Source organism: Perca fluviatilis, chromosome 20, assembly GCF_010015445.1.
Source record: "Perca fluviatilis chromosome 20, GENO_Pfluv_1.0, whole genome shotgun sequence".
Lineage (NCBI taxonomy): Eukaryota > Metazoa > Chordata > Actinopteri > Perciformes > Percidae > Perca > Perca fluviatilis.
The window spans coordinates 23,750,736-23,776,938 of record NC_053131.1 but is presented as its reverse complement, the minus strand read 5'-3'; the positions used below and the strand labels follow the sequence as shown (position 1 = coordinate 23,776,938).

Genomic DNA, 26,203 nt, shown 5'->3' with positions numbered 1-26,203 from the left:
AACCGCTGCTGATACTTCTCTACTTTTACGTGTATAAACGTTTTAATGCAGGTCTTGTATTTTTTAACGGCATTGTTTACATTGTAGCACTGACACTCTTATTCATGTTGATACTAAGTTTTTAAAACGCAACCATGCTAAAACTGTTGCATTTTAGGCTGTCGTGATGAACTAATGTTAAGACACTTTCATAAAAGGTTTTAAATTTGTTAAAAAAAAAAAAAAACAAGAGTTATATGTGTCCGATACCTGACAACCGATTTGACGTGAGGATGTTTTGACTCGCCTGAAGCTGCAATAGGTTCTCCCGCGAGGATGGTGGAAACGGTAGCTAGAATAGGCCTACTCCTCTGGCATTCATTTGTGTACAGTGGGCAGCTGAAGTTATTTTTAGGCTTAAAGAAATGATATGGTCCAAACAACCAAAAATCATCTCAGCGTGACATAACAAATATCTCTACTAGCTAATGCACAGGTGCATCTCATCAGCGGCTAATTACTTTCCCCTTGCGCGTGACGTCAGTTCTCGCCCTCCGATCTCTTCCCACACATGCTATCATTTTACAAAATAAAAGCTTATCATAGCACAAAACCACCACATAGCTATCTTGATAACACACAGCATCAAGGCTGCCAACTTGGCAGCCCTGCATACCACATCTGCCATGTAGATCTAATGGAATCCTGATTGTGGTTGGAGATTAACACTCACCAATCATCAAAACTGAGTGAATTCTCCCTCTGGCAAGTCAACCTTAGCCTGCCATCTGCCACACTGGCAGGCAACAGCCCTGCCATGTTCTGTTGGTGATAATCCGTTCTAGCTTTTAAAAAAAATGAATATTTAAAACTGGTAACAACACTTTTATTCTTATTTTATTTTTAACACAAAACATACAACTCACGCCATTGACACATCACCTCCCCATCTGAACCCCCCACTCGCCATCACTCCCTCCCTATACAAAAATCAAGACAAAATGAAATAGCAGCCATAATATTCAATCCAACAACCACAACAACAAAATAAACAACACTTTTATTGACATAAAACCCTATAAAACAACACTGTGGTCAGATCCATTTAACATACATGCTGTATTCTGTAAAAGAAATGTAACAACAGTTCCTCCACTAACATTTATGATTTTGCATTTTGAAAAGGGTTAGATTTGATTATTTTGGATCAATTGCAGATTGGGTTTGCAGATTTTTTTCATATATAAATATAGGCATTACCAGTGGATTCCTCTTCATTTAATACAACAAACGTATTTCTAGAGCTAACAAATTCCCACCACTTTCCTCCTCCCTTTAAGCTCTGTCTTCCAAGTGACTAAGCAATACAGTACATAGGGAGGAGGGAAAAAACGGCCTGGATACCCAGTGCTGCCATGTTGTTCCCATTTTCTAAATCACCATGAACACTGACGGTTTATGCGACTTGGATCTGAAGTAAGAATTGGGAAATACAGAGATACTCACAGTTAAAGCTACTGTGGGTAACTACACATGACTGCTTTGAGCTGTCCTATCCTGGAGCAAGGTCTTGGAACTGATTCAACCCACCCAGGATCTTTATGGCCTTGTGGTTCTTGTCTCTGTTCCAGTATTTCATGTATACCAGGTTACCTATTGCTCCGGGAAAAAGTTTTTAAAAATGCATGCCTATGCCAGTGGAAATGTCAAGGCTAAGAGCAGTCTGTTGTTTCTCTGTGCTAACAGAGGCTATTAGTGAGGATTGGGTGGTGTGCCGGTTGGCTTGTCCATAAATGTGTCCACTGGTTTGTTTCTTTGCCTGGCGAGGTGCTTCAGTCTGAGCTCCTCTCTGAACTCATAGCTGAGGAGACTGGGTTCATGGGTGCAGAAATGAGCATAGGCATCCGCTAAAGCCCTGAACTGGGGTATGGTGAGATCTGTAGGGCGTAGAGTGGGGTCCACGTCTGCCTTCTGCATCATCTCCTGTGTCAGCTCTACACGACATGCCTCAGGAAACAACTTTCTGGGGGGAGGAAAGAAAACATGAAGACATCATAGTACAGATTCCTACGCTCAGGTCGCTTTGATATCTTAATGATCATGCAAGTTTAATGACATTATAAAGTTCAAACAGAAAGAAATGATCCCTCAGCGATTATTTCAAATCTGTGAAGTTAATTGAAATCACACAAAGGGCTAGAGCTGCTCATGAATTGTTAACTTGTTCCACTGCCATGCTTCATAGTCAAGGGATGTAGACACTGACACAAAACTCACACAGACACAAACTTCTCCAACATTAAGAGGGCAGTTATAATTTTAATGTCCAATTTTCACTTATTTTGCTGGCCCTCACCCTAAAATGCTTCTTCAGAATATTTAATACAGGGAGGTAGCCATTCATTTTAAAAGACATTTCCTTGTCTTAAGTGTTCTTCCTCTGCAGGTTGGTAAGCAATAGCCAATTCCTCTCACATATAGCAGTACAGATGCTTTTTAGGCGCTTCAGTGCTGGTGCCTCCTTTCCAATTTGGTGCCGCTGCCGCAAACCCGCTGTAGTTACATAAAACATGCTGCCTCGTCTTCCTATGCCACCTCAATGACTCATAATTGCTGCTCTCTTTCGCACAGCCAGTGTTCTTTTGTTATCTGGGCCTACATACACTTTCCAACAGGCATGGGGGCGATGGGCAGAGTGCACATGCATGTGGGCGTGTTGGTTTGTTGCTAGTGGTTTTGAACAGAGCTCTCAGCATGCTCCGATGTTCATAATTTGGTCCCAGAAAGCCTAAAAAGTAGTGATTTTATTGGTCAGAGTTGTGTGTGTGTGACAAAGAAAAGCAAATCAAAAAACATTCTAATTAATGATGAGATGAAGACGCAGCTGTCAGAAAACAGGGAATGAAAAATGTAGAGAGAGAATGATAGATGAGGATGATGAGACATGATTAAAAAGTAAAAAAAAAAAAAAGAGTGAGGAAAGAGAGGATAGATGCTTTGCAAGCTACATCAAGTTGTATAACTGTGCTTACTCTACTCCTTTATGGCAGTGCTTCCTGCGGAACTGGAAAATGTTCCGGACGACTTTCTCCACCAGCTTGAAGGGTTGTTGGATCTGGGGCTGAACCAGAGGGGTGAAGTGAACTACTCCTACATCCACCTACACACACAGACACACACACACACACACACACACACACACACAAACACAAACACAAAAAGAGCAAGAGACACCTTAAAACTAGATTACGGACTGCGGTAGGTGTTGAGGAGTGAGGAGAATGCAAAGTGTTTCTGGAGAGAAAGGTTGCCTGACAAATGTCATGAGAGATACAAAGCAGAACAAAGCGGGAGGGGAGGTGGAGGGATCAATTAAATGGGATAAAAGAAAAGAGGAAAGGCAAAAAATAAGATGACGCAGCATGGCTGGCTGGCTGGCTGGCTGGCTGGCGAGCCGGTTCCAGTTGCCACAGTAACACCTGTGTGATGGACCATAGAAACTGAGCCTCTCTCTCCTGTCTCTCCGCTGAGTTTCTCAAAACCTAAGAGCCTGACTCACTGTAGCAGCAAGGGTGAAACCAATAGAGCATGACCATATATGGATCCAGGAATTGGTACATTAGGCACATTGGTACACATGGTACATCCACAGAGCTCATGTCCTGCTTAATGGTAGACTCCGTGGACACAGGTACTACGACTAAATCTCTCACCTGCTCTCAACTCCTTCAGAAAGTCATGGCAAAACTATAGAATACTACTCTAGTCTTTCCACTAACCCCCAGCAATTACTGATGTGTCCACAGCGCAAGTACTGCTGGTTGGGAATCACTGAACTGAAGCAGAGGACCGGTGGTGGTAACCTTAGCTCTAGTTCTTCACTAGCTGCTGACTCCCGATCCTTCCTGTGTCAGCCCTAAGCTGACATGACACACTGTTGTAGTAATCGTGCCAGACTCAGCAGAGTCTAACTCTTGCTCTCAAAACACTTAACTTTCAAGCACACATACATCCACACGTTCTCTCTTCACTAGTTCCCCTTTAAAGCATTATCATTGATGGGCTCAAAATAACCAAAATACATTAGAACAGTTCTGAATATCTGGATATGTGCGTTTGCAGCATCAAACAAGGCAATAACCTTTCAAAGGTGTTTACATGATGGCATATAGTCCTGAAACGTATAGCTCAAGTGGGCAGCAGAGTGGGGCAGTTCCCTCGTAAGGGAGCAATGAGAGGGACTGTACTATGAACTGGCTGAGCAGACTGACAATAGGGCTCCGATGAAAAACATCAGCAGTGTTGGTCTTAATAATAACACATTTCATTGCCCTCAAGTGCTTTTTGGCTTTGAGTGCTTTTCATGATACTCAAAGACTCTTAATATAGCAAGAAAAAATATAAACATCTATATAAGTAGCTCATCTCAGTGGAAAAGAATTTGAAATCAAAAAATGGAATAGGGTATTTTTTTTTAATGAAGAATATACCTGCACAAGCTGACACCAGAGAAGACCGGTGTTGCATACTGTATATGTGCAGGTATATAAATGGAGGAGAGGAGACAAAAGTTGTAAAGGAAGGAAGCATGCAGGTGCATGAATGTGAATGTTACACAGGGTGTTCACTTAACATCTGAAGGCAAGTCAAGCATGCAGAAACACATACCCGCAGACTTGTTTCCCCCCTCTTACTCATACAAACACATACACAGAAGTCAAATAAAACGACATCTAGTCCAGCTCAACAGCCCTCCTGTTGAGACTATATGCCTTGTGGAGCTCCTCGTGAAGATTGTATTTCTGGATTGTGTGACTCACGCACAGCTGCCTTTTTGCTTTCCTGGACAAGGGGCTGGCATTGATAATTAGGGGAGAAAAACTAAAGTGGTCGGAGGACGCGCAAAGGATTTCTAATGAGCGGTTTAAATTCCCCTTTTCTGTGAACAACTAAGGTAGCACTCCGGAGCACTTGTAAACTGCAGCACTATCTCTTATCAGATCTATAGATCCCTGTGTAGTCCAGAGATGCCTGGCTGCTTCCGAGCCTCCTGCCGCAGTGGCGTTTAATGGGACGGCAGCAAGGGAGACTGCTTGTCTTAACAGCCCTGAAGGCTATGTGCAATAATAGTGCAGAGAAAGCTTCAAACTCCTGGGTCCAGCATTAGATTCTTTGACATTGAGGAAGAAAGAAAGATTGTTGTGAGTTGAAGCTGTAAGTGCATGTACTGTACAGCTGAGTACATCTCATGTTTATTTTAATGTTGATTTTTGTCATGTTTAGCATAGTCTATCATTGAATGATGACTTCATGGTTTATTCGCACTGTCAGTAATGGTCTCGGCTGCTTCATGATGAGTTTATTATTAATACAGTAAACCTTTTAGTTCATATGATGCATTTTAAATACAAAGGCCATGTGGCAGGTGTTGTCAAGGGCATTGAGAGGTGGCTGCATTATTTAGTTAAGAACAGAGACGTTTATTAGGACAATCAATCCCTCCACCTGTCACTTCAACGTGAAGATTCTGTTCGGGATTTTATATTTGGATCGCAAAAATTCTTCCATCAGTCCTTTGGTGATGCAATATCAGACCACCATCTGTTAGGAAGAAGCAATAAAAAGGAATGTCTTTAATTTCACTCTCCGCTGGAATAATTAGGCCATTTATATTCTGCACTTCATGATTTAAGAGAGGAGCAAGGGGGAAAGTCGATATTGGGACTATACAGGCAGCAGCATTTCAGCCATCAGCTTGTCCAAGTCACTTTGCTGCTATGATTTATGAATGGCCTTGCTACATGGCTTCACTAGGTAGCGCCACTGGAATATATCCCACTCTCTGCCATTAATCCTTCCCCTGATAACCTCAACATGCAAGGAAACTCCATTTTAAATCACGCGCTGTCACCTGGGCCCTCCAGTGAGGTGCTATGAACATGTCCCCCCCCTGCAATACTTTGCATCTGCTGGGCGATCCTGAAATGGGATAGCAGACTGACGTATTGACCCTATCTGACAACCTTAATATCTCTCCCTCGCTCAAGTTCTCCTATCCCTCACCCCCCCTTCCCTTTTCTTTATACAGGTCTCAGTTAGCAGACAGAGACTGGAAATACTCTGACGGTAATCATTTCTTGTAGGCTAGAGCAAACTATCATATTTAGCAAGGGAAAACTTGTTAATCCTTACCACTAATTTGGCCTCTAAATTAGATTTTTATGTAGGGATCTATATTCAAGCTCATGAAAAATCTTGCTCTAACTCTCTCAATCTGGCTAATTTGATCGGAGCTTTTGCAAAATCTGATGAACTAACACCTTGTATTTCTATTGTAAAAAAGAAGGGTTATACTGCTAATTCCCCTGGTAGAGCGTATGAAAAGGGCAAAATATGAGAGATCTCTATCTAAAAGTCACACATCAGCTATGTCTGCAACTTAAGACCTTTTCTGGCCCAATTGAGTACAACAGTCTTACATCTGTATTAACATACTTGCAAGTTACCATATTTCATGTATTTGACCTTCCCAAAGCTCTGCAGGAAACTCTATTACTCCAGCTTTGCCCTGTGGTTCTCCGGCTCCCCTTTTCCCCATTTGCACCTCAGACGTCTCTTTCTTGGTGAGTTCTCGCCCAATGGCGTGTGAGCAGTAATTTGTCATGTCCCTTTAAGCGTAACCCAGACGAGATGGCAGGGGCCCTGGGGCATCAGCAGCCACTGTGCTACCTGAACCACCAACACTTGCGCTTACATAATGGCAGGTTCTGAGAAAGAGCATGGGGATGGAAGAAAGCTACTGTATATACAGCCAGGGAATACAAGAGAGAAAAGCTCACAGTGATCCTGCAAAGGAGGAAGAGCTGCATTAATCATGACAATACCTTGAGAAGACAACCTCCATTACATCAGTGGAGGGACACAGCCTCTCTGAGAGGAGAAGGCAGCAGTCAATGCTGCTGAATACACTCGGCTGATGTTGCTTGAGGGGTTTGGGGAGGAAGGGCTTTGGCTTCCTGTGCAGGCAGGCCAGCGTACTTCCCATGAAATCGCCTACATTCAAGACTGTAGCCCTAGTTTGACATGATCAGCTCCTTTGAGAGACACTTTTGTCACAGAAAAGCTTAAACTTAGCCAAACAATTTGAAAGTTACTGGACCAACGGAACAGCAAATGGGGACAACATGGGAAAATTGTTTTGATGGGACATTTAAAAGGTCATAAATGCCATTCCACACTGTTCACATTAGACTCCGTCTTAATGGAGTAAGCTGAAGAGACTCATTTCATCAAGCCATGCCAGTAATTTTGCAACATGTCACATGTGTTTTGCCTTGGACAGGTTTACACGTATTATCTTTGGTGAAACTGTTCCACAACAAGATTGCAATGACAGCGACATCACAGCTATCACACGACACCTTGCATCTCTGCTGTGAACAGACCGCTTTTGCAAGACGATGAGCACGGAAACCAATTACGCAAGGGAGGACATAAAAGAGGAAAATGCAAATTAAACGATAAAAGCCCATCGTGTGGGCAAAAGGGAGTGTGGCTGGTCCGGCTGTGCCTCAGAGCTATAGTGCAACAAAAAAAAAAGCTAGAGAGCTCTGCTGTGAGGTGATAAAACAAAGGGAACCACGCTTATAATAGCCTGCAATATCTTCACACATCACAGCGTCACACATCTGCACTCACCGGGCGTATGTTAACCGCGTTTTGCTCTTCTCTCCTTCCATCTTTTTCTCTCCTTTTATCCAGTACCTCTATAATCTATTTATTTATTTATCTTACTCCCCACAGAACAACACCAGCATCAGCACTTTGGATCTCATTGGTCACAAGGAGACAGGTCACACACGCCATACTGTAGTGTGCCTGTTGGAAAACTGGAAAATGTCTTTTCCTGCTGCAACTGTATCCCACAAGGAGCCAAGAGAATGTAGTGTTGAAGGTCGACACCAATATCACACTGGAGGTAATTTGGTGGTTGTTAAACAAACAGATCAATAGCTAAACAAATCAATTGCTACCAACCTATCTACACGTAATGGCTACACATCACTGTGGTCAATGCCTGGTCGTTATACTATAAGTGGGGGGATAGGCAAAATAATTTCCCGCAGCTGGCGGATTTTGCTGATTTGCCCATGCAGCAAAATAATAGCAACACACATCTGCGTTTCCAAGGGTATCAGGTCCATTAGTCCTGTCTGATTCCCCCCCGCTCTCATTTTGTCCTCTTTGTCATTCACGAATCAAGGCCGCCCTAGCCACTCCCTCCCTTGTTGTATGTCCTCTACAGAGAGGAGAGGGAAGACAGGGTAGCAGCTGTGAGTTTAGGCTCCTGCTGACTGATGCCTGATGAAGATGATGCCCCGGGGAGGGTCAGTTTTGGCATGGTGGGGTACACATGCTCCTCTGGACAAACACATAAACAAACAAAGCTTCCCACAACTCTGACCAGCTTATCTGGACATAATGATAGCAAATTGTTCTTCTGTCTTAATTAGATTACCCTTCCCAGTTGTTAAGTGGGGCTATGTTCGAAAGCTTATCTAGACTTCGCATCTTGGCCATTTCTTATCTTTTAACAACATGACTTTGATTACTCTCAGTAACCATGTTGTATGTTTGGTAACCATAACATAGATATCGGACATAAAAATTGAAAATAAATTACCACATTTAGCTATCTCACCCTGGAATAATGTGTGGATTATTTAGTGTAGTTTGGACATTGTTTCTGGAGAGACAGATTTCTGCTGAAATTTGTACAAGAGCAAATAAAACCTTACCTTGCACTGCAACTGGATTCTCACGATATCATGATATCATGAGATCACGCAAGAATCACACATCACATGAAAATCGATCTGCCATTATTATATCTATTATTACCATAGACAGTATATAAGATTATTACAGCTACAGGAACTCGGGAGAACCGTCATATGAGCCTGCAGTGCAGGACGACGTGGGCGGACTGGTAAATTGAGGTACTCCCCAAAATAATTATCCGCTGAAATATATATGGGTTTTTTTCGCCAAGTGGGCGTTCCCAGTAATGCCGACCAAGTCCATTAGAATGAACGGGACTTCGCGATGAACAGCTTAATGGGCGTGTCAGGTTTAATACAATCAAAGATTCTCTAGCTAAAGCGCTCTGCGTATAGCTGGTTTGGTGAGATTTTTTTAAGCTTTAAAAAAAGTGCTTTAAGACATTAAAGCTAGCTGTTATAACGTTAGCTAGCTAGTTAAGCTAACCTATTTATTTAACATTGGGTAGCCTAGCTACCTCTCAATAACGTTACAACTGTTATTTTCATGATTCACGTTGGAATATATATTTTTTTCAAATGGGGTTAAGTGTGGACGACGTTAATAAACAAGTAGCTAGCTATAGTTAGCTAATTAAAAGTAACACTTTAGTATTTCTGAAACGCGTAGTTTCGCGTTAGTAACGGTTCGAGTCTTGGTTGTAGTCATGACAGGAGGTGGTGACAGCATGGAAGTTATAAAAAAAAAACTGGTGACAGATGTATAGTAGCAGTCGGGGGCAGTACAGTGATGTTCAGCCGTTTATAAAGTTGTTGTGAGGCAGAGACTATTTTCCATCACACACACACACAGAGAGAGAGAGAGAGAGAGAGAGAGAGAGAGAGAGAGAGAGAGAGAGAGAGAGAGAGAGAGAGAGAGAGAGAGCGCCAGAGCGCTACGGTTATTTCTCCCAGGCTCCGGCCAAGCCTGTGTGGTCGATAGAGCAGGAATGTCCTCTCATAGACTGTTGCTAAGAAAATGGATGGCTTGAATGGACCCGTGATCCGGGCTGAATTCTCCCCCTCATCAGCCTACTGCCTTTCAATGTGTGACTGTGTGTGTTTACAGGAATCACTGTGAACAACGTGACGCGTCAGCGCCAGCTCTGCACCAGCCGGGGTAAGGGATTATTTCAACATCGCCTTTTCTCTCTCTCCTTGGATCATAAAACAACAGCAAACAATTGACTGAACATCGAGATTATTTATTATACAATGCTGAAACGACCTATTTATTTAGATGATAAAGACCACAATAAGCGCTAGGAAGTCCGACAAAATAGTAATAAAAAAGAACGGGTACATTCACAAAGTTCAATTCTAGCGGCTCACAAAATTGAGTAAACTGGTATTAAAACCGAAGATAACGTTATGTTACTGTTAAAAGGTGGGCTCTGTTTATAAGGTAAACAGCTGTGAAATTAAAGTGGTATAATATACAGTATATGAGTGGGGTGAGGGCACTGCAGCTTTAAGTCCACATAGCTATTGAGCATTGCAAATACCTCAAACTCATCTCTCCCTCTCCAATAACAGCTCTATGGGGCTCCGGTAAGGAAAAGGAGAAGGCAGCACATAGAAAATGTATACACGCACAACAACCTCAGTGTTTTGATTACTTACTGTATAGTCAGCCAGAGCCACCAGCTCTTATCGCTCGTGCTTCATGCTGCCCTTTGTTACCAGCCAGAAAAGTCTGTGCTTTTTAGGTGAATGAGGGGAGATAGGAAGAGGGAGTGCGAGGGACACACTCAGTTCAATTTCTCATTTCCGTCTCTTTCCTCCAGTCCAGTGGAGCCGCAGCTGAAGAGCTGAGAAACTGGGGATTTGACTGGCAGCTGGTACACCACTAAGGGAGGAGAGAGAGGCGGCTGGGCAGTGGGGTCGACGAGCCTAGCTGGCGCTGGATGAATGCTGCCTGGCGAGGACAAGGGTTGAGGCGGCAGCAGCATCAACTTGAAAAGGAGCATGGCATCCACAGGCATGCAGATATTTGGATTTGTTCTAGCGCTGTTGGGCATCATGGGTGCTATGGTGGCCACTCTGCTGCCTAACTGGAAGGTCAGCGCAGATGTGGGCTCCAACATCATCACAGCGATTTCCCAGATGCAGGGTCTGTGGATGGACTGCACATGGTACAGCACAGGTATGTTCAGTTGCACACTTAAGTATTCTGTGCTTTCACTACCTGCGTACTTGCAGACTGCCCGCACCACTATGGTGCTCTGCTGCGTAATGGCTGCCATGGGCCTCTGCCTTGCATCCCTTGGGCTAAAATGCACACGATGGGGAGGTGGACGGCGCTCCAAGCGGCATGCTGCAATTGCCAGTGGTGGCTGCTTTGTCGCTGCAGGCTTTCTGTGTCTGGTGCCTGCTTCCTGGTTTACCAACGAGGTCATCACCAACTTTCTGGACTCCAGTGTGCCCGAGAGCAATAAGTTTGAGCCTGGGGGTGCTGTGTACGTGGCCTTTGTTTCAGCAGGATTCCTGTTCGTGGGGGGGTCCATCTTCTGTATGTCCTGCTCGGGGAAAAGGCATGGCCCCCAGGATCTGGTCCTGCTCCCTCCCCCTGACAAATTGCTGCTCCAGCAGCAGCAGCAACAGCTGCTTCAGCAGCAGCAGGAGCTCCAGCACCAGTACTGCTCTCTCTCCCCATTAGACAATAAGACTGGCTACAGCCTGCAGGACTATGTGTAATAAAGCAGCGCTGTGTACGCTACGGCTTAAAGGGAGACGAGCCTGAGGGGAAACCATCACAGCTAATGCTACACACTTGGCTCCACTCCAGATGGAGATGGAGAAAAAATGAGGAGAGCAATAACTTTGAATTCATTTTACCGTCTCCTCCTTCTTGCTCTTCTCCCTTTTTCTGTTTTGCAAGCACAAGCAGTGGAGGTATTCCCTAAGCAGCACCTTGGAACAAACAGTGTGAATGTGTAAGGACCCGGGATAAGGTGCTGCAGCATCGAAGGAAGCTGCTAACCAAATGCAGACATCCTTCATCAGTAAAATCACAGAATGAGTTCCCTGGGGAATGGATTAAGCAAATAAGGAAGCCTTCAGTGTAGATTTTTTTTCCTCGCCAAAGGTTTGACTTGAAAGAAAAAAAAGCAATCATTTAGCTGCTATTTACAATCGTCTGGTACCCTTTTCAATTGACAAAATAGGCAATATAATGCCTTAGAAACCTTTTCATAGCAAGCCATTGTAGTTTTTCGTATACTTATCCACTAGAATGCTACAAAGAATTGATTGAAATGAATATTTTTGTTAGCTACTAGAATGATGTTGATATTTTGCCTCTCAAGCATGCTGTGGGGAGCCTGTCTGTGTATTAATACAGCGGCATGCCTGGTAGAAGACTGAGACATAGCCACAAAATGCCTGTGCCTGGAAAGCTGTAGAAACATTACCCTGCTGTAACTGTTTAAAGAGGACTGTCAGGAGGAGTAGATTTGGACTGCTGGGCTGGATTGAAGACAGAAAATGCAGACAAACAGTTGCCTGCTTCTCTCTCTGCAGGTGGAAATATGAGAGAGATGGAGAGAAATTGACAGAAAGAGATTCAATCCCTTAGCAGAATGGACTATGTGATGTGCTGTTTTTTAATATTTCTATCAAGACAAAAACATACTGCCTGTAAGAAGCGGCTACCCATTCTAATCCATCTACCGATTCCTTCACACCCTCAGACATGCACACCCGCATACTTACTCGTGCTCTCGTGCCTGTTTGTGTACACAGTAAACACTCAGACACGCCGGCTTTTTGCATGTGCTTTTCACTCCAGTCATCCTCCTCCGCACTGCCATGGAAACAGAATTCAGCATTCAAATATCTGTATTGTCTGGGGGTATGTGGATGTCAGTCAGCGATTTGAAGTTGTTTAGGGGGGCATTTTTGTCTCTAGGCATGGCGCTAAAGCTTTATTCAGGGCTTTTGCTAACACTACTTTTGCCAATCCCCTTTATTAGCAAGTGACATGAGGCAGCATCCCTGTTACATGGTTTTGGAGAATGCTCTTCTTTGCTGCCCACTGCTATGGTGTATATACCATGCGAGTAGTCTCACAGAGATAAATGGATGTTTAATGGTGCAGTGGCAGGGAGGCGAAGACGAGGCAGATAAGGAGAAGCTTCTTGAGTCATGGTCGACTGGGTAGCTGTGTGGCAGGCAGCTTAAAAAAGGTTTGAGTCATTCTCCATATGTGACTTGTTTTCCAAGTGCGTCAGCAGTGCGCATATGCTACCAGTCTGCACCTGCAGAAGGTCTCAGTGTCTTAAATTGCAGCCACTTGACTGTGCCACCATTCCTTTTTTTCCCCCCTCACTCTCTCTGTCCGGTTATTGTCACGTCACATGGATGTGATCGCTGACAAGAGAGAGCTTATGCATGTTGAAAGCATGGGCGCCCCAACACACAAGCACACATCGACAAAACTCCCACCTACTCATGTCAGCAGCACTGTTACGCTTTCAGACAGTAATGTTCCAGAGGGATAACCGATGTTTTCATTCTTAAGACGGGCCTTGGCAGTGATGTATAGAACTGCACATTCTCTCCTTCTCTCTCATAAACATGCAGCTTCCTGGGGGAGAGCAGATGGCTAAGCCCAGCTCACCACCTGCAGGCTGCTGTCGCCACGGGCATCTCTGTGGGCACCACTGCCGGCCCTGGCAGCCCTCTGGGACCAGGTTTCCATCCCACCCTGACTTAGCCATCTTGCTCAGCACAGACCATAGCCGACAGAACTGGCTTCCTGACAAAAACTGCCCAGGCACCATAACCAATGCAATAAACAAAGAAGAATGTGCCATGTCATCAACTAATACTGACACGTTATGTGTTTCGAGAATGTGCCAAATCGTTTCATGATGACATGTTTTAATACTTTCTGGAGTTCTGTCTGTTTATTTTTTATTGCGTTGTTTGTACATGAATTATACATCAGCAAATGTTTTATGGATTTGTGATTTGTTCTGCCAGACTAAGTCTTAAGTCAACTAGATGCTTGTGTACAGTCCAGTGCAGCTTTTGAGGGTTATTTCAAATCCTCTTTATTCCTCATTTCCCAAAGCACAGCAAGACTTCACCGCGATGAGTTGTGATGTTTCACTGGAAAGACACGAGTGTGGTATTTTCTAAATGTATTTGTTTCAGGAATTCTGGTTCACTCCAAGTCTGTGACAACTGTACACAAGTATCTAGGCTTTCAAGGTGTTTGTTTTCACTGAGGGATCAGGACTCCCTCAGATTGTTTATATATAAAATACGATATCATGTTCATACCATATCTTCTTTATAAGAAGACTACTCAATGCACCTTTGCTTGTGTTACTTTATTTGACAGCTGTTTGTTTCAAACGGCTGTGCATTCCAAGCTCCCTGGACCAGTACAAATACATAACACTATTGGCACTCTGGAAGAAAAAAAAAAAAAAAAAGAGAACAATTTCTGTCTGATGGGATTCAGGAGGAAAATAGCAGCTAGAGATTTCTCTTTTTTTGTGGCTGTGCAGTTTGATCATCAGCACGCAATTTTAATTAGCTTATAAATGGCCAGAGTGCAAAGTGACTATGTCTTAAAAATGTAAAGAGTTACAACTCTCCTGCATATACTGTACTGTACCAATATATTGATTTATCATTTTGATAACTGCAGCTTATTTTTGTGGATGCTTTAGCACTTCTTACTTTGCCGGAGCATATTTGTGATGATTAACAGTTCACAAGTTCTGATACAGTTGTCTCAATGTGCTTGTGCAAGTAGTTCTATTTTTTACCAATAAACTATTTTGTGAAAGCAAGATGCCTACTGTATGTAGTCTGCGTGCAAGTCCTGTGTGCTTTTTATGTGTCGGGGTGATAAGGATGGAGATAGCATTCCATCTTCCTGCCAAATCTACAGATTGTTGGATAGTACAGGTTGTCCTGAGTATAGCAGACTGGCTGCTCATATGCAGGAGCACACTGGAATACAGCAGAATCAGTCCAACTAAATTTTTTTTTAATACCACACCCAGCCTCTGCTGATCCTTCCTCACTGAGATGATAGGCAAATAATTCACTGGTTCCAGCTACTGAATTGGAAGGATTTGCCATTGTCTTTCTCTTATGTGATCAGAAATTGAATGTCTTTTGAGTTGAAAAAAAAAGAAAAAGTAATTTGATGACATCACTTTGAGCTTTAGGAAACTGTGATTGGCATCTTTTATTGACATTTTCCAAATGATTAATCAAGAAAATAAGTTTCAGATCAATCGATTATAAAATAATCATTAGTTGCAGCCCGACTGACAAGTTTATTTTTTAACTGTAAAATGTCCTGCTCTGTACACGTCTTCTCAAGATTTTTAATAACAAAATTCAAGTGATTCTTATCAAAATAGTTTTTAAATGTTATCTGTTTGTATAAAGAAACTGCATATTGGTGGATAAATATTGAAATCAGTAATGACCTTAAAAAAAAAAAACTATTTTTTTAAATTATCTATAAGAAATACAAAATTTTAAAAACAAAAAAATTGTTAAATTAGCTTTGACTGTGCCAAAACAAGATGTCTTCAGCATTAAGCGCCAGTTTGTTTTAAACCTGAATACTGTACAGTATGTTCTCCAACTTTAATATCTTTGTCATACTTCAGATGGAGCGCTTATTAGATAGTTACTTTCCAAGTAAATCTGGGCTCTCATTATTACAGCTGATTGAAACCTCGTCGACATCCACTAAGTGAGAATGTGCTTTCCTGAAACAAACATGGATTATTCACAGCTCTCTCATTCTCCCACTCCTCTTGGTTATGCAACAAGAGTGCAGATCAAATAACTACTCCTCTCGCGGAAAAACGCTAATAAGATCTGCTCCTCTGTGTATTTAACCTACATTTTCCATCAAAGGCTTTCACCCCGAGTTGCCACTATGACAGATCTGGAATGTGAGGGGAGGTGAGCGCTTGTCAATTTGAGATAGGGGTTAATCATGCATCAGGCTTCTCTTTGAACTTCACTGCCAGGCCAAATTCACAGATTACTTCAATGACCTTCTTGACCAGCAAATAACCTTTTCCAAAGATCAACCGCAGAAAAAGAAATGTGGAAGACAATCAGGTGATGCACTCCACCAGTCATGCTGGCAGACACAAAGAGCGAGACGGATATCACAGCATGTTAAGGAAAAGTCATGTCATCGTTCACCAGAACTCCCATTAGCGATCACCACATTGCTCAGAATACAGTAAGCATCCAAATCGCTCTAGTATGTCACCATACCTAAATGTGCGGCTCTTCATTTTGGACAGCTGTTATGGTCATGAAGGTTCATATTGGAGATATAATGTGGTCATCAACGCTGAGAATGACCTTGCTTTGTTGCTCTCCTCTGGTCCCAGTGCTCATGTGAGGCTGGAGAATAATAGCAAAGACCTTGGCTGAGCAGTTAACTGCTGAGAGAGGCAGTAAAAGCTATGGAGATGACAAAAGGTGCGCTTGTAGGAAAACAATACACTCTGACAGTTCAAAGTAGGTCCTTTAATATTTGAGCTTTGAGCACGGGGCAGGATGCATGGCTGGGAGGATTCAGTAAGCTGAAGGTGAGGCAGGCTAAATAGTTGAAAGGTGTGGACACAGATCAGCTTCTATGCAATCTATATCTTGATGAAAATGATCACTTTAGAGATGTGTGTATTACATTACAGAATACTGCAGTGTAGTGGGAGCGCAGAAACACAATAACAAGCTAAGGTAGAGGCATACTTTTACACATGGACAGAAAGGTTAAAACAACGATATTTTTGTTACTCTGACCTGTACAAAACCTCATCAACTCACCCACTAAATTTAAACCTACCCCTTTGGTCCCTCTAAAAGGCCTGAAATTAAGTCATGAAATCAGTGCATGAAGTTTAAATTAGAGCGTTCAAATAACCCTTCAAGTTAATAGCTTATAGATTGATGCCTTCCATTCTGGTAAGACATTTTTTCCCCATTCGTTCATTTGTTATCATTGCGTCACAGCACTGCTAGCAATTAACGTATTTGAAGCTGACCTTCTTTCCTTGGAATATAGCCAAGGTTTTAGCATTATTCCTAAAACATACCTGCAAATTTCTCTTGGCATAGTCACTAACTTAACAGAGCTGAATTTGCTAAACTGAACGCTGACTATGAGCGGGCACAGTTTCTTGTTAGGCGGAGCAATAGATCTCTGGAGATGTTCATAAGCAAACTCTGCCAACCTCGGCTTTTTGTTTAAGGAGAGACGAGGAGGAGGAGAGTATTTTTAGCTTTTCTTTACCTTGGGTATGTGATGTATTGAGACCAAGCCTTCGGGCGTTTACAGTGCCTGGCACGAGTCATTGAAATAACTTTCCCCGATACTCTTGATGCCGCGCTTGACCCCGTTTGTGAGATAGGAATACAGACTTGGATGAATTGTGTGCCTGTAGAATGTGTGGCGGGAGGTAAGAAAGCAGTGCAGGCCCTCTGAGTAGACTCAATCTTTACTGGGCCACTTCAGGTCACGGAGAAGATATCCATCACTGAGACTGCCACTGCATTATACTGGACTGAGGTGGGTCACATTCAACACCGAATGGAAATCCCCTGAATTTAAAGGGTATAATGATTTTGATATTTTAAACAGCTGCTGACACCCTAGCCATGGGAAAAAGAGAACAAGAGGACATTAAATACAGTATCTCACAAAAGTGAGTACACCCCTCACATTTTAGTAAATATTTCATTATATCTTTTAGTGGGACAACACTGAAGAAATTACACTTTGCTACAATGTAAAGTATTAAGTACACAGCTTGTATAACAGTGTAAATGTGCTGTCCCCTCAAAATAACTCAACACACAGCCATTAATGTCTAAACCGCTGGCAACAAAAGTGAGTACACCCCTATGTTAAATTAAGGCAGGCAGATTTTTATTTTTAAAGGCCAGTTATTTCATGGATCCAGGATACTATGTATCCTGATAAAGTCCCCTTGGCCTTTGGAATTAAAATAGCCCCACATCATCACATACCCTTCACCATACCTAGAGATTGGCATGGGGTACTTTCCATAAAATCATCTCTCAATGCAAATCAAACCAGCTATTAGGCTAACCGACATAAAACCAACACTGTTATACAATCTGTACACTTAATACTTTACATTGTAATTTCTTCAGTGTTGTCCCATTAAAAGATATAATGAAATATTTACTGAAATGTGAGGGGTGTACTCACTTTTTTGTGAGATACTGTATATCTCTCTATCTCTATACTTTTTGAATGAATGGATTTTTTAAGTCCAAAGTCTCCCTCACAACTGCCAGGCATTATGGATGTTTAATGCAGCATTAACAAATTTAATTTAGTCTCCGCTCATCTGGCCTGTGCTCTTGGTCGCCGATTGTGTACAAGACAAACATCTGTAAGGTTCTCTTCCTGTGAGGCTCAGTTAGTCAGTGGGTGATGGCTGATGCAGCCATCACTCAGAGCGGGCTGACGACTGGCCCAGACAACCATCTGCTGGAGGTACGCCTCGCTCTCCTTTCAGATCGATCTCTGTCATGAATCTGTCTTCTAGAGCTCTGTACTCGTGTGGAGGAAGCTTTGCAATTTTGATACCCTTTTCCAGGTTTTGTTTCATTCTATACATCACACCCAGAGCATACACAAACTCAAACCCTATCTATTCTGGCTTTTATTTCTTTTATCTCACTGTGCTTTTAGTCAGTTTCCTCTCTATCCATATTTTATGTCTATCCTCATCCCCCCTTCTAGTTATCACTCCATTTTTCTTTGTGCCCAATTTCTTTCTCCAACTCATTTTCTTTTGCTGTTTTTTCACCTCTACCATTTAATATTTCCGTCTCCCACTGCCCACCTCCTCAATGCCTCATTTTCTTCCTCACTTTGGCTAATGAATAACACAGTTGTTAGCTCTGTAGTAGCTCTCTGTACAGAAGACAGCAGGTTGCTCGTGATGGAGCATCTATTGCACGACTTATAGACATGCCTGTGACGGACACAAGTTGATTTTAATCACATTCTGCCAAGGGAGCAAAGAGGCACAGGGAAGAGAGATAATCAAGTCAACACACTCTTTACTCTTTGCAAATCAGCTATTTTCTATGTTAAGAGGCAGTGAAGATGAAATTGGATGACTGAATGTCCGTATTGAAGATGCAGATGCATGATGGCAGCGTGCACTCTAAAACTCATTGACCCCTGACCAGAATACAAATTAGAAATGTGTATAATGACTCCCGCAAGAGCGGTTTCTTTTCTCAGCTTACTTCGTTAAAAGAGACCTTTCAGATATATGTATAGCTGTGAATGACAGAAGCAATTTAAAGGCCGCTCAATCTGTCTGTCTATGTGAAAATGAACAGGAGGAGAGTGACTAATACGTAAAGGGAGGCAGGTGTGATGTGCACCAGGACAGACCTAGAGCACGGTGAGCCTCCGGGAACACCATCAAAGCAGCCAATCGCTGCTCTCACAAACCTTCAAGGACAATCTCAGTCACTCAATGTGACACAAGAGAGGTGCAGTCCGGGGGCGAGAAAGAACAAGACAGACAGATTAAACTGTGAGGATAAGAGCCTATCTGCCCACCCCACGCCAATATGGGCCCCAGCAGCTAGTGATTTTAAATGGATTCAACATCTGCCTTCTCATTATCCTATTAGCCTGCACTGGCCAGCTCCTATAGGTTCCAATCAACCGACCAATCACACCTGCACTTCCCCTTCCCTCCCCCAGTCTTTAACGGAAGCCATTTTCTCATCAGGGTTATTTGGAAGGGTTCAGTCATTTCACTGCTTCTGTGGCCCTTTGGGACTCGCTGTTTGTTTGATTAAACCACTTCAAATGTTTTTCACACTCCACTAATTGCCATATGTGTAGCATAGCACATGCTGCTCTGTATTTTATGTACTGTAGTCAACACATTGGGGGAGGGGGGGGGCACTAAAACCGCTGACCAACCAGTGGCATTTCGTTTTTCACAGAAATGTTAAGAAATATCTTATCAATACGTGACTGAGCAGACCTTTTTCAGAAGAGCCATGACTCACTCACTCACAACAGAACAGAGAGCCTCAGGTTTAGACATGACAAAGATCTGCCAAAAGCAGACACAAACAATGCCCAGTTGTGTGTCAATTTCTTTTCATTAACACAATCAGTGATCCCAAAGCTAGAGTGGGAACAAAATAATACCAACAATTAGATCACTGAGCCGATTTATTGGCTACAGGTATGAGGCACACACACTCCCCTAAAAAGGGCACACATGTTGTAGTAACCAAGGGGGAGACAGACAAAGAGAGAGGGATATATAAAAAGATACCTTTGATATTTGGCAGTGTTATTCCTCCATTATAATTACATTTTGAAGGGGGGTATTCAGCCATTTTTATAAGTTGCTTCTCGTTTTTAACTAAAGGACTATAAGCAGTGTATCAACACCCAAGACAGTATCCATAAGAACTTATGAATTCCAATATTTTCAATATCTCTTTTAAATTCTGACAATATATAGGTCAGTTTTACAGACAAACCAATGCTTTAGAAGTCTATATTCCTGAGTGTCACAACCTCAATCCCCTCTCCTACCAGCCATTGATGTCCCGTAAATCAGGCACGACATTTTTATTCTTCATGCAATTTTGCGTAATTACTCTGGTGTGCACCACTAAACAATGCAGAGCCATAGAGCTCTTTATGAATTATACTACATGACATTTTAGTAAAAAGGGGCCTGCACAATGCAGGGAGTATGATAGCATTAATATAGTCTGTGTGCTCTCTGATCTTTTATAGGACACCAGCAGTAGGAGGTCTGCTCATCAAACAGCCATCATCTCTCCTAATTATATCAATTCGACCAAGTGCCCATTAAAACATTTAGTGGGGATAGCTGGCCTCTGTGCGCATGTGGGAGGTGCTGATTCATCTGCAGTGCATGCATGCGGATGCAGTGCGAGTCCACTCTGTTCATTTTTATACATACAAAATGCATGCTAACATGTACACACTGCTATGCCGAAATCCATTAGGCTCCAGTTTGACATACACACAAAAATAAGACATTCAAGAGTAAAAAAGAAAAAAAAAAAAGTACAGAAAGGCAGCTGAGTGTGATGAAATAATCATTGGGAGCCATCTCTTCTAAGAGAATGAACAATCAGCACTGGTCCCATTCACTCTGCTGCGTTTTACTCCACACGGGAGATTAAATATTTACCAATAGTGGGTCTCCTAAAGACCCATGACATCTTCAAGGGACCAACAGTCCATTTCTGACATTAACCTAACACCTATCCTTTAATTAAGCAAAGAAAAACATGGTTTCATTTGTACAAAGATGTAAGTGAGCTCCTGAGTCTTTCAAAAGAGTTGTGTCTATAATCTCAAAATCTCTATGTCTATTAGCCAATACTGATATTTCAAACATTGCAGCAGTACTTATATTTTCTTAATGCGCCCCCTAGTCCTACTATAAATCTTTGTCCCGAAAAGAAAAAAACCCTTTGCATTCTTGTTTCGCAAGAGTGAACGTCTTTCTTTCACCACTGATAGACGCACATGGGCTGAACGACGCAGAGAGAGAAATTGTTCCCAAAAAAGGAACTAGGCCCTCATTACAGGGCGCAGTGTGATCGTGCCACATCTCAAATACCCACCAGGCATCATTACAACCTAGAAAGGGTCCAAAGACAGAACAGAGACGACACTGATTCAACACAGTCTTAATGAAGCCTTAAAGCAAGAGGATTGGGGGAGCGATGAGTGATGGTGACATGATGAGGGACTCTGACGGGAGCATGGGACCAGATGAGGAGCAGAGGCTAGTAGATGTGAGGAGATCCCACTCTCATCCTACAGCAGAGTAAGAACTCTGAAATGTGTGCATCTGCCGATGTTGTTCTGACAACCACTGTTTCAATACTGCTACTAAAGGCCGAAATCTTTTTTTTTTTTTTTAACAGTCTTATTTAATTTACAGATATGAAGTATAATTATTAAAGTTAAATCCTACCTCTGGTTTAGGGACAAAGGCCCGTCCGGGGATGGTGAAGCAGTTTCGGACTGTGCAGAGATACTGGGCCATAATGGACAGACGGCTTCTCTGTTTGCTGCCTGTGCTGGCTGTCAGCCTCTGGAGTGAGAGGACAAATACCCCAAATTAGTGATGCAAATTCAGTAAGACCAGGTTATTTGTTGAGTTCATGTAATGTTGCTTTTAGTAGTAACCCAACATGTCATAAAGAACAAATACAAACAAAGTAGAACTAGAAAAAAATGAGTATGTAAGTGTATTCTAATTATGTTTTTATGTGTCATTAATAGAAATGTAAAAGCAAACATCATGCTCTGAATGGCCTAAATACTAAAAAACACTCCAGATTTATTAAGTTTAGTTGCAAATTCTGATTAATTATAGATCAAGAAATCAATATTTAATCATAACAATAAATTAAGACATTCATGCACAATATTTTCATACAGTGGTAATTGCATAGCAAAAGAGCAATATAAAGCCATATGTAGACTTTAGACTAAAGGGCTATTTAAGCTCTGATCAATTTTAGTTACACAAGTATCACACAGGTTGTTGTTTTTTAAATTCAATGACCGATTCTTGGCAGCTAGACAAGACACTAGCATCCTGACAAATACCTTGAAAACTGAAACATGCAGTAGTGTTTACGCACCTCTGCGACCTCTTTCTGGAAAGTGAGGGTGAGCCGGGTGCGTCCGTAGATGAAGGGCCCTGTTCTGTTGGCTATGTTCTCTAGCCATTTAATGATGAGGGGAGTGGAGACGCTGAATGGGAGATTCCCTATGATGTGAAGGTTTGGTGGATCTGTGGAGCCACATATACACAGTTAAGTCCCATGGGTTTACTATACGTGAACATCGTTAACAGCTTTCAGATGATTTTATATTCTCACCTCCCTCCCATGGCTTAGAGATAGTTTCTGGGAATCCTCGGTCCATCCTGTAGGTGAGTATGTCCCCGTGGACGATCCTCAACCTCCCTGGTGCTGCCTCAGACAGCAGCTGTGGAAAATGGAAGTGATAGGACATTAAATGAGAAAAATTGGAAAGGTGTTCAGAAAAACTAAATAATCATCAGTAGGGTTGGGCATCGTTTGGATTTTAACGATTCTGATTCCAATACCAATTCTTCCTTTCGATTCCGGTTCTTATAGATTCCAATTCTTTGAGGGGTGGAGTTGAGACGGCTCACATGCTTATTTCACAAATAAGAAGAAAGTTTTATTTTGATTCAATGGTGGTTTGCAGTTTTTCCAGGCTTTTTCAACGTAAAATAAAACCACGCCAGAGCGCTGCTTACTGTGCTCCATGGCTGCAACATAACAAGCGCCTGGCCGCTACAGAAACCAAAATAGCGCATGTAAAATTTGGAATCCAGGATCAGATTTGAAACCAAATCTGCCAAACGATTCCAATAAAGAAACGATTCCACTGGAATCGTAATTTTTTAAAACGATTTCAAGTAGGAATCGGTTCTCGATGCCCAACCCTAATCATCAGTCACTCTGCAGGCGGCTAACGATGCTGCAGTTGAAAATGGATTGACCGCTCTCAAGAACCGGACAGCTGACGGTGTTAGAACTTTTTCTGCTGAGTGACCAAATGAGCTTGATAACATTGTGCATAAGCCCATGTCATTGTGGCTGCTCAATTTACCTTCAGTCCTGGGATGAAGCGGGTATCCTTCTCCACCACAAGCACATCCGCCGCCCCGGCATTGACAATGGAGCGGGTGAGACCGCCGGGACCAGGACCCACCTCACACACATGGGCATCCCTCAAACTGCCTGCCTGACGCACTATTTTGTCTGCAAAGATGGAGATGGATGACAAACTCAATAGTGCGTTTCATCAATATTTTTGCATACACACAATGACTTTAATATAACTTAGTTCAACTCATGCATCTAAAATAAATAAATTAGACCACACTTTCCAATCAAATATCTTCATCAGAGTCTTGGGTATCTAAATTGAGATTAATAGTGTGTGATGTTACAATACCTGTCTGCCTATGTGTGATGAAGATGAGGTGCATTAATCTAACAGCCACCTTGTCCAAGGACAAGAGAGCAGATCAGACCTGCACTGCATCACTGATAATTATATTAAGGCTCAAGCTCCGCAAGGGCTGTAAACAACTTACTCGGTCCATTCACTTTAGAAGATCTACTCAACCTTGCCCGTACAGAAAAGCCTGTCGGTTTCAATGCATCGAAACAAGGCTATGTGGAGCTGTGCAATCAAGTGAACTGACAAGACACACCATTGAGCCCTCAGTGCAGACATAGTACAGGAGTGAGCAGGTATTGGTGCACTGCAGATAGAGCGAACTGAAAGAAGAAAGAAAGAGTGAGGCAAACTAACCTGTGAGCTTCAAGTCCAACAGAAAGTTCTGGGACAGCTGTTTCTCAGCTCGCAGGTTGTACAGCTTTATGAGCTCGCCTACAGTAGGCAAGGGAGGCAGACGGAAAGACGCCAGTTTCCCTGAGGCAGCCATCGTTCAGGTCAACTAATACACAAAAGGTGAGAAAAACTATGATTGATCAACTTTCCTGAGCAGCAAAGAGATTCAGAAGCTAGACATAAATGTCTAAAAATACTGTTAAGGGCAACATGTGAGGCATTAGTGGTAATAATAACCTGTCAGTAATAGTATTCAAAAGACTTTGTGGAAAAATATATTAGGTCAGGATTGACCTTTTGAACTACAGACACTGAGAGGCAATGCATTTAAGGTTAGATGTTTATGTCCCTTTACAGGTCTATGATGAGTTGGCTTTATTTTAACATTCAAACATATTAATGTTTTCCCACAAATATGTTGAAAAGGACATTATGTGAAACAGCATGGTCCTCCTAATCTATAGGTGCCCGTCAATTCTGGCAAACTGTTATCAATTCCAATTATTGCTTTATCAGGTCATGGGATTGATTACCAATGTCTAGCCTGAAGCTTAGGCGTCAGTGCTAAAAAGTGGACTGTTGAATGTTTGGGTATGGGTCTTATAATAAGATCTCGTGCACCACCTAGTGGTGTTATAACAAAAAACTAAACGACCAACATAAAGACACAAAATCAGGTGTTGTGTCGAAGACCGTTTCCCTGTCGATGTGCGTTTCGCCCTAAGGTTACTTAAAAAAAAACAAAAAAAACTCAACACTCCTGATCCTCTCTCTTGTGCATCTCCCTGTCTTTTCTTTGCGTTCGTGAACTCTCTAAACTTTTCCTCAACACCAAAGAACAATTTGTCGCCCATACAATCGTGCCAAATCCATATTTAATGTCATACCAAACCTTATACCTAACCACCTGTATTATGAGATACTAACCCTATTATTAACCTGACCCCTACCCTAGTATCGCATTGACCTGACCACTCAACATTTTGAAAATACCACATAGCAGTTAATCTAGTTTACGGCAAACAACATTATAGCATCATTGGCTAGTAACGTTACATTGCTGCACATGAATAGCATTAGCTGAGTAATACAGTAACCTACAGCAGGCAGTCAAACAACCTCAAATTGGAACAATTAACTTTAAACTTATGTTGACAGCTGACGGAGTTCTGACACAGTCGTTAGCATTGCAGCTAATGTTAGCTTCTTGGTCCAAATGCTGTTAAAAGAGCCTCTGGGAGGGCTATGAACTGAGGCGGAACACTTCATATTGTTTCTAAAAACCGAGTTAAGACTGAGAACAAACTACAAACAGAACATAATGAGGACAGAAAGCTAAAAAAAACAACCTACAAGAGTCAACCCACGTTTCTCACCGGTGCCGTTTTCTCCCTTACATTTCCCTATACGTCATTCTATTGACGTCTGAGTATCCAATGAGCCCGCGAGAATCCTAATCCAAACCAATCAAATTCAAGGAGGCGGGGTTTTGCTTTGCCCTTGAAAAAACATTAATTGTTGATGTATTGGTGCTCAATAGCCAGAAGAGGGCGACAATTCAATGATGATGTTCTGTATTTATTTACAGTAAACAACAACAAAACGCATTATTGGTTAATGAACAAGAATACAGCTATTTCTTAATATTATCTAATGTAGACATTGAGGCCCACTCAGACTTGTAAACACCCAATATGCCCTGTTATTATACGACAATAAATTAAGCATTTGACATATCCATTATGCTGGACTAATTGAAACCTCTCAGCTCAAACTGATAAGCAGCCTGCCTCTTGTCCACTGCAGGGCAGAAATGTATTGTCTAAGTGTTTAATCATGCTGAAAGCCCCCTGTGGCCCTGTGGTCTCCCGTCTCTGCTCAAAACCCACGCTGGGTCACTGGTGTCAGAGCTTGAGATGGAAATATCCTTCTCCTC

At 42.3% G+C, this 26,203-nt stretch overlaps 2 protein-coding genes across 5 annotated transcripts; one reads left to right on the top strand and one right to left on the bottom strand.

Moving 5' to 3' along the window:
* Positions 1 to 980: 980 nt before the first annotated feature.
* Positions 981 to 25,683, bottom strand: tfb1m (transcription factor B1, mitochondrial). Of its 3 annotated transcripts, none has more exons than XM_039786164.1 (8): positions 25,621 to 25,683; positions 24,229 to 24,373; positions 23,518 to 23,669; positions 22,755 to 22,863; positions 22,515 to 22,666; positions 21,839 to 21,958; positions 3,012 to 3,139; positions 981 to 2,002 (listed from the first exon to the last, which is right to left on the bottom strand). In XM_039786164.1, the coding sequence occupies exons 2-8, from the start codon at positions 24,359 to 24,361 to the stop codon at positions 1,732 to 1,734; spliced, it is 1,065 nt and encodes a 354-aa protein (XP_039642098.1). In that variant the 5' UTR covers positions 24,362 to 24,373; positions 25,621 to 25,683; the 3' UTR covers positions 981 to 1,731. The 3 variants fall into 3 exon arrangements, with proteins under 3 accessions (XP_039642098.1, XP_039642099.1, XP_039642101.1); XM_039786165.1 differs by having other exon boundaries at positions 25,635 to 25,676; XM_039786167.1 differs by having other exon boundaries at positions 25,644 to 25,671.
* On the top strand, positions 9,090 to 14,605 carry LOC120549330 (claudin-20). 2 transcript variants are annotated; one of them, XM_039786169.1, is made up of 3 exons: positions 9,090 to 9,163; positions 9,868 to 9,918; positions 10,586 to 14,605. In XM_039786169.1, exon 3 carries the CDS (start codon positions 10,767 to 10,769, stop codon positions 11,493 to 11,495), a length of 729 nt encoding a protein of 242 aa, XP_039642103.1. In that variant the 5' UTR covers positions 9,090 to 9,163; positions 9,868 to 9,918; positions 10,586 to 10,766; the 3' UTR covers positions 11,496 to 14,605. The 2 variants fall into 2 exon arrangements, with proteins under 2 accessions (XP_039642103.1, XP_039642102.1); XM_039786168.1 differs by lacking the exon at positions 9,090 to 9,163 and having other exon boundaries at positions 9,665 to 9,918.
* Positions 25,684 to 26,203: the final 520 nt, after the last annotated feature.

Excerpts from the sequence above, each read along its gene's own strand:
- tfb1m (XM_039786164.1), bottom strand. The coding sequence starts at position 24,361 with ATGGCTGCCTCAGGGAAACTGGCGTCTTTCCGTCTGCCTCCCTTGCCT. Across the intron at positions 23,670-24,228 it reads GTTGGACTTGAAGCTCACAG|ACAAAATAGTGCGTCAGGCA; the intron begins GTTAGTTTGCCT and ends CCATCTTTGCAG. Across the intron at positions 22,864-23,517 it reads GCTTCATCCCAGGACTGAAG|CTGCTGTCTGAGGCAGCACC; the intron begins GTAAATTGAGCA and ends CATTTTCCACAG.
- LOC120549330 (XM_039786169.1), top strand. The coding sequence starts at position 10,767 with ATGGCATCCACAGGCATGCAGATATTTGGATTTGTTCTAGCGCTGTTG.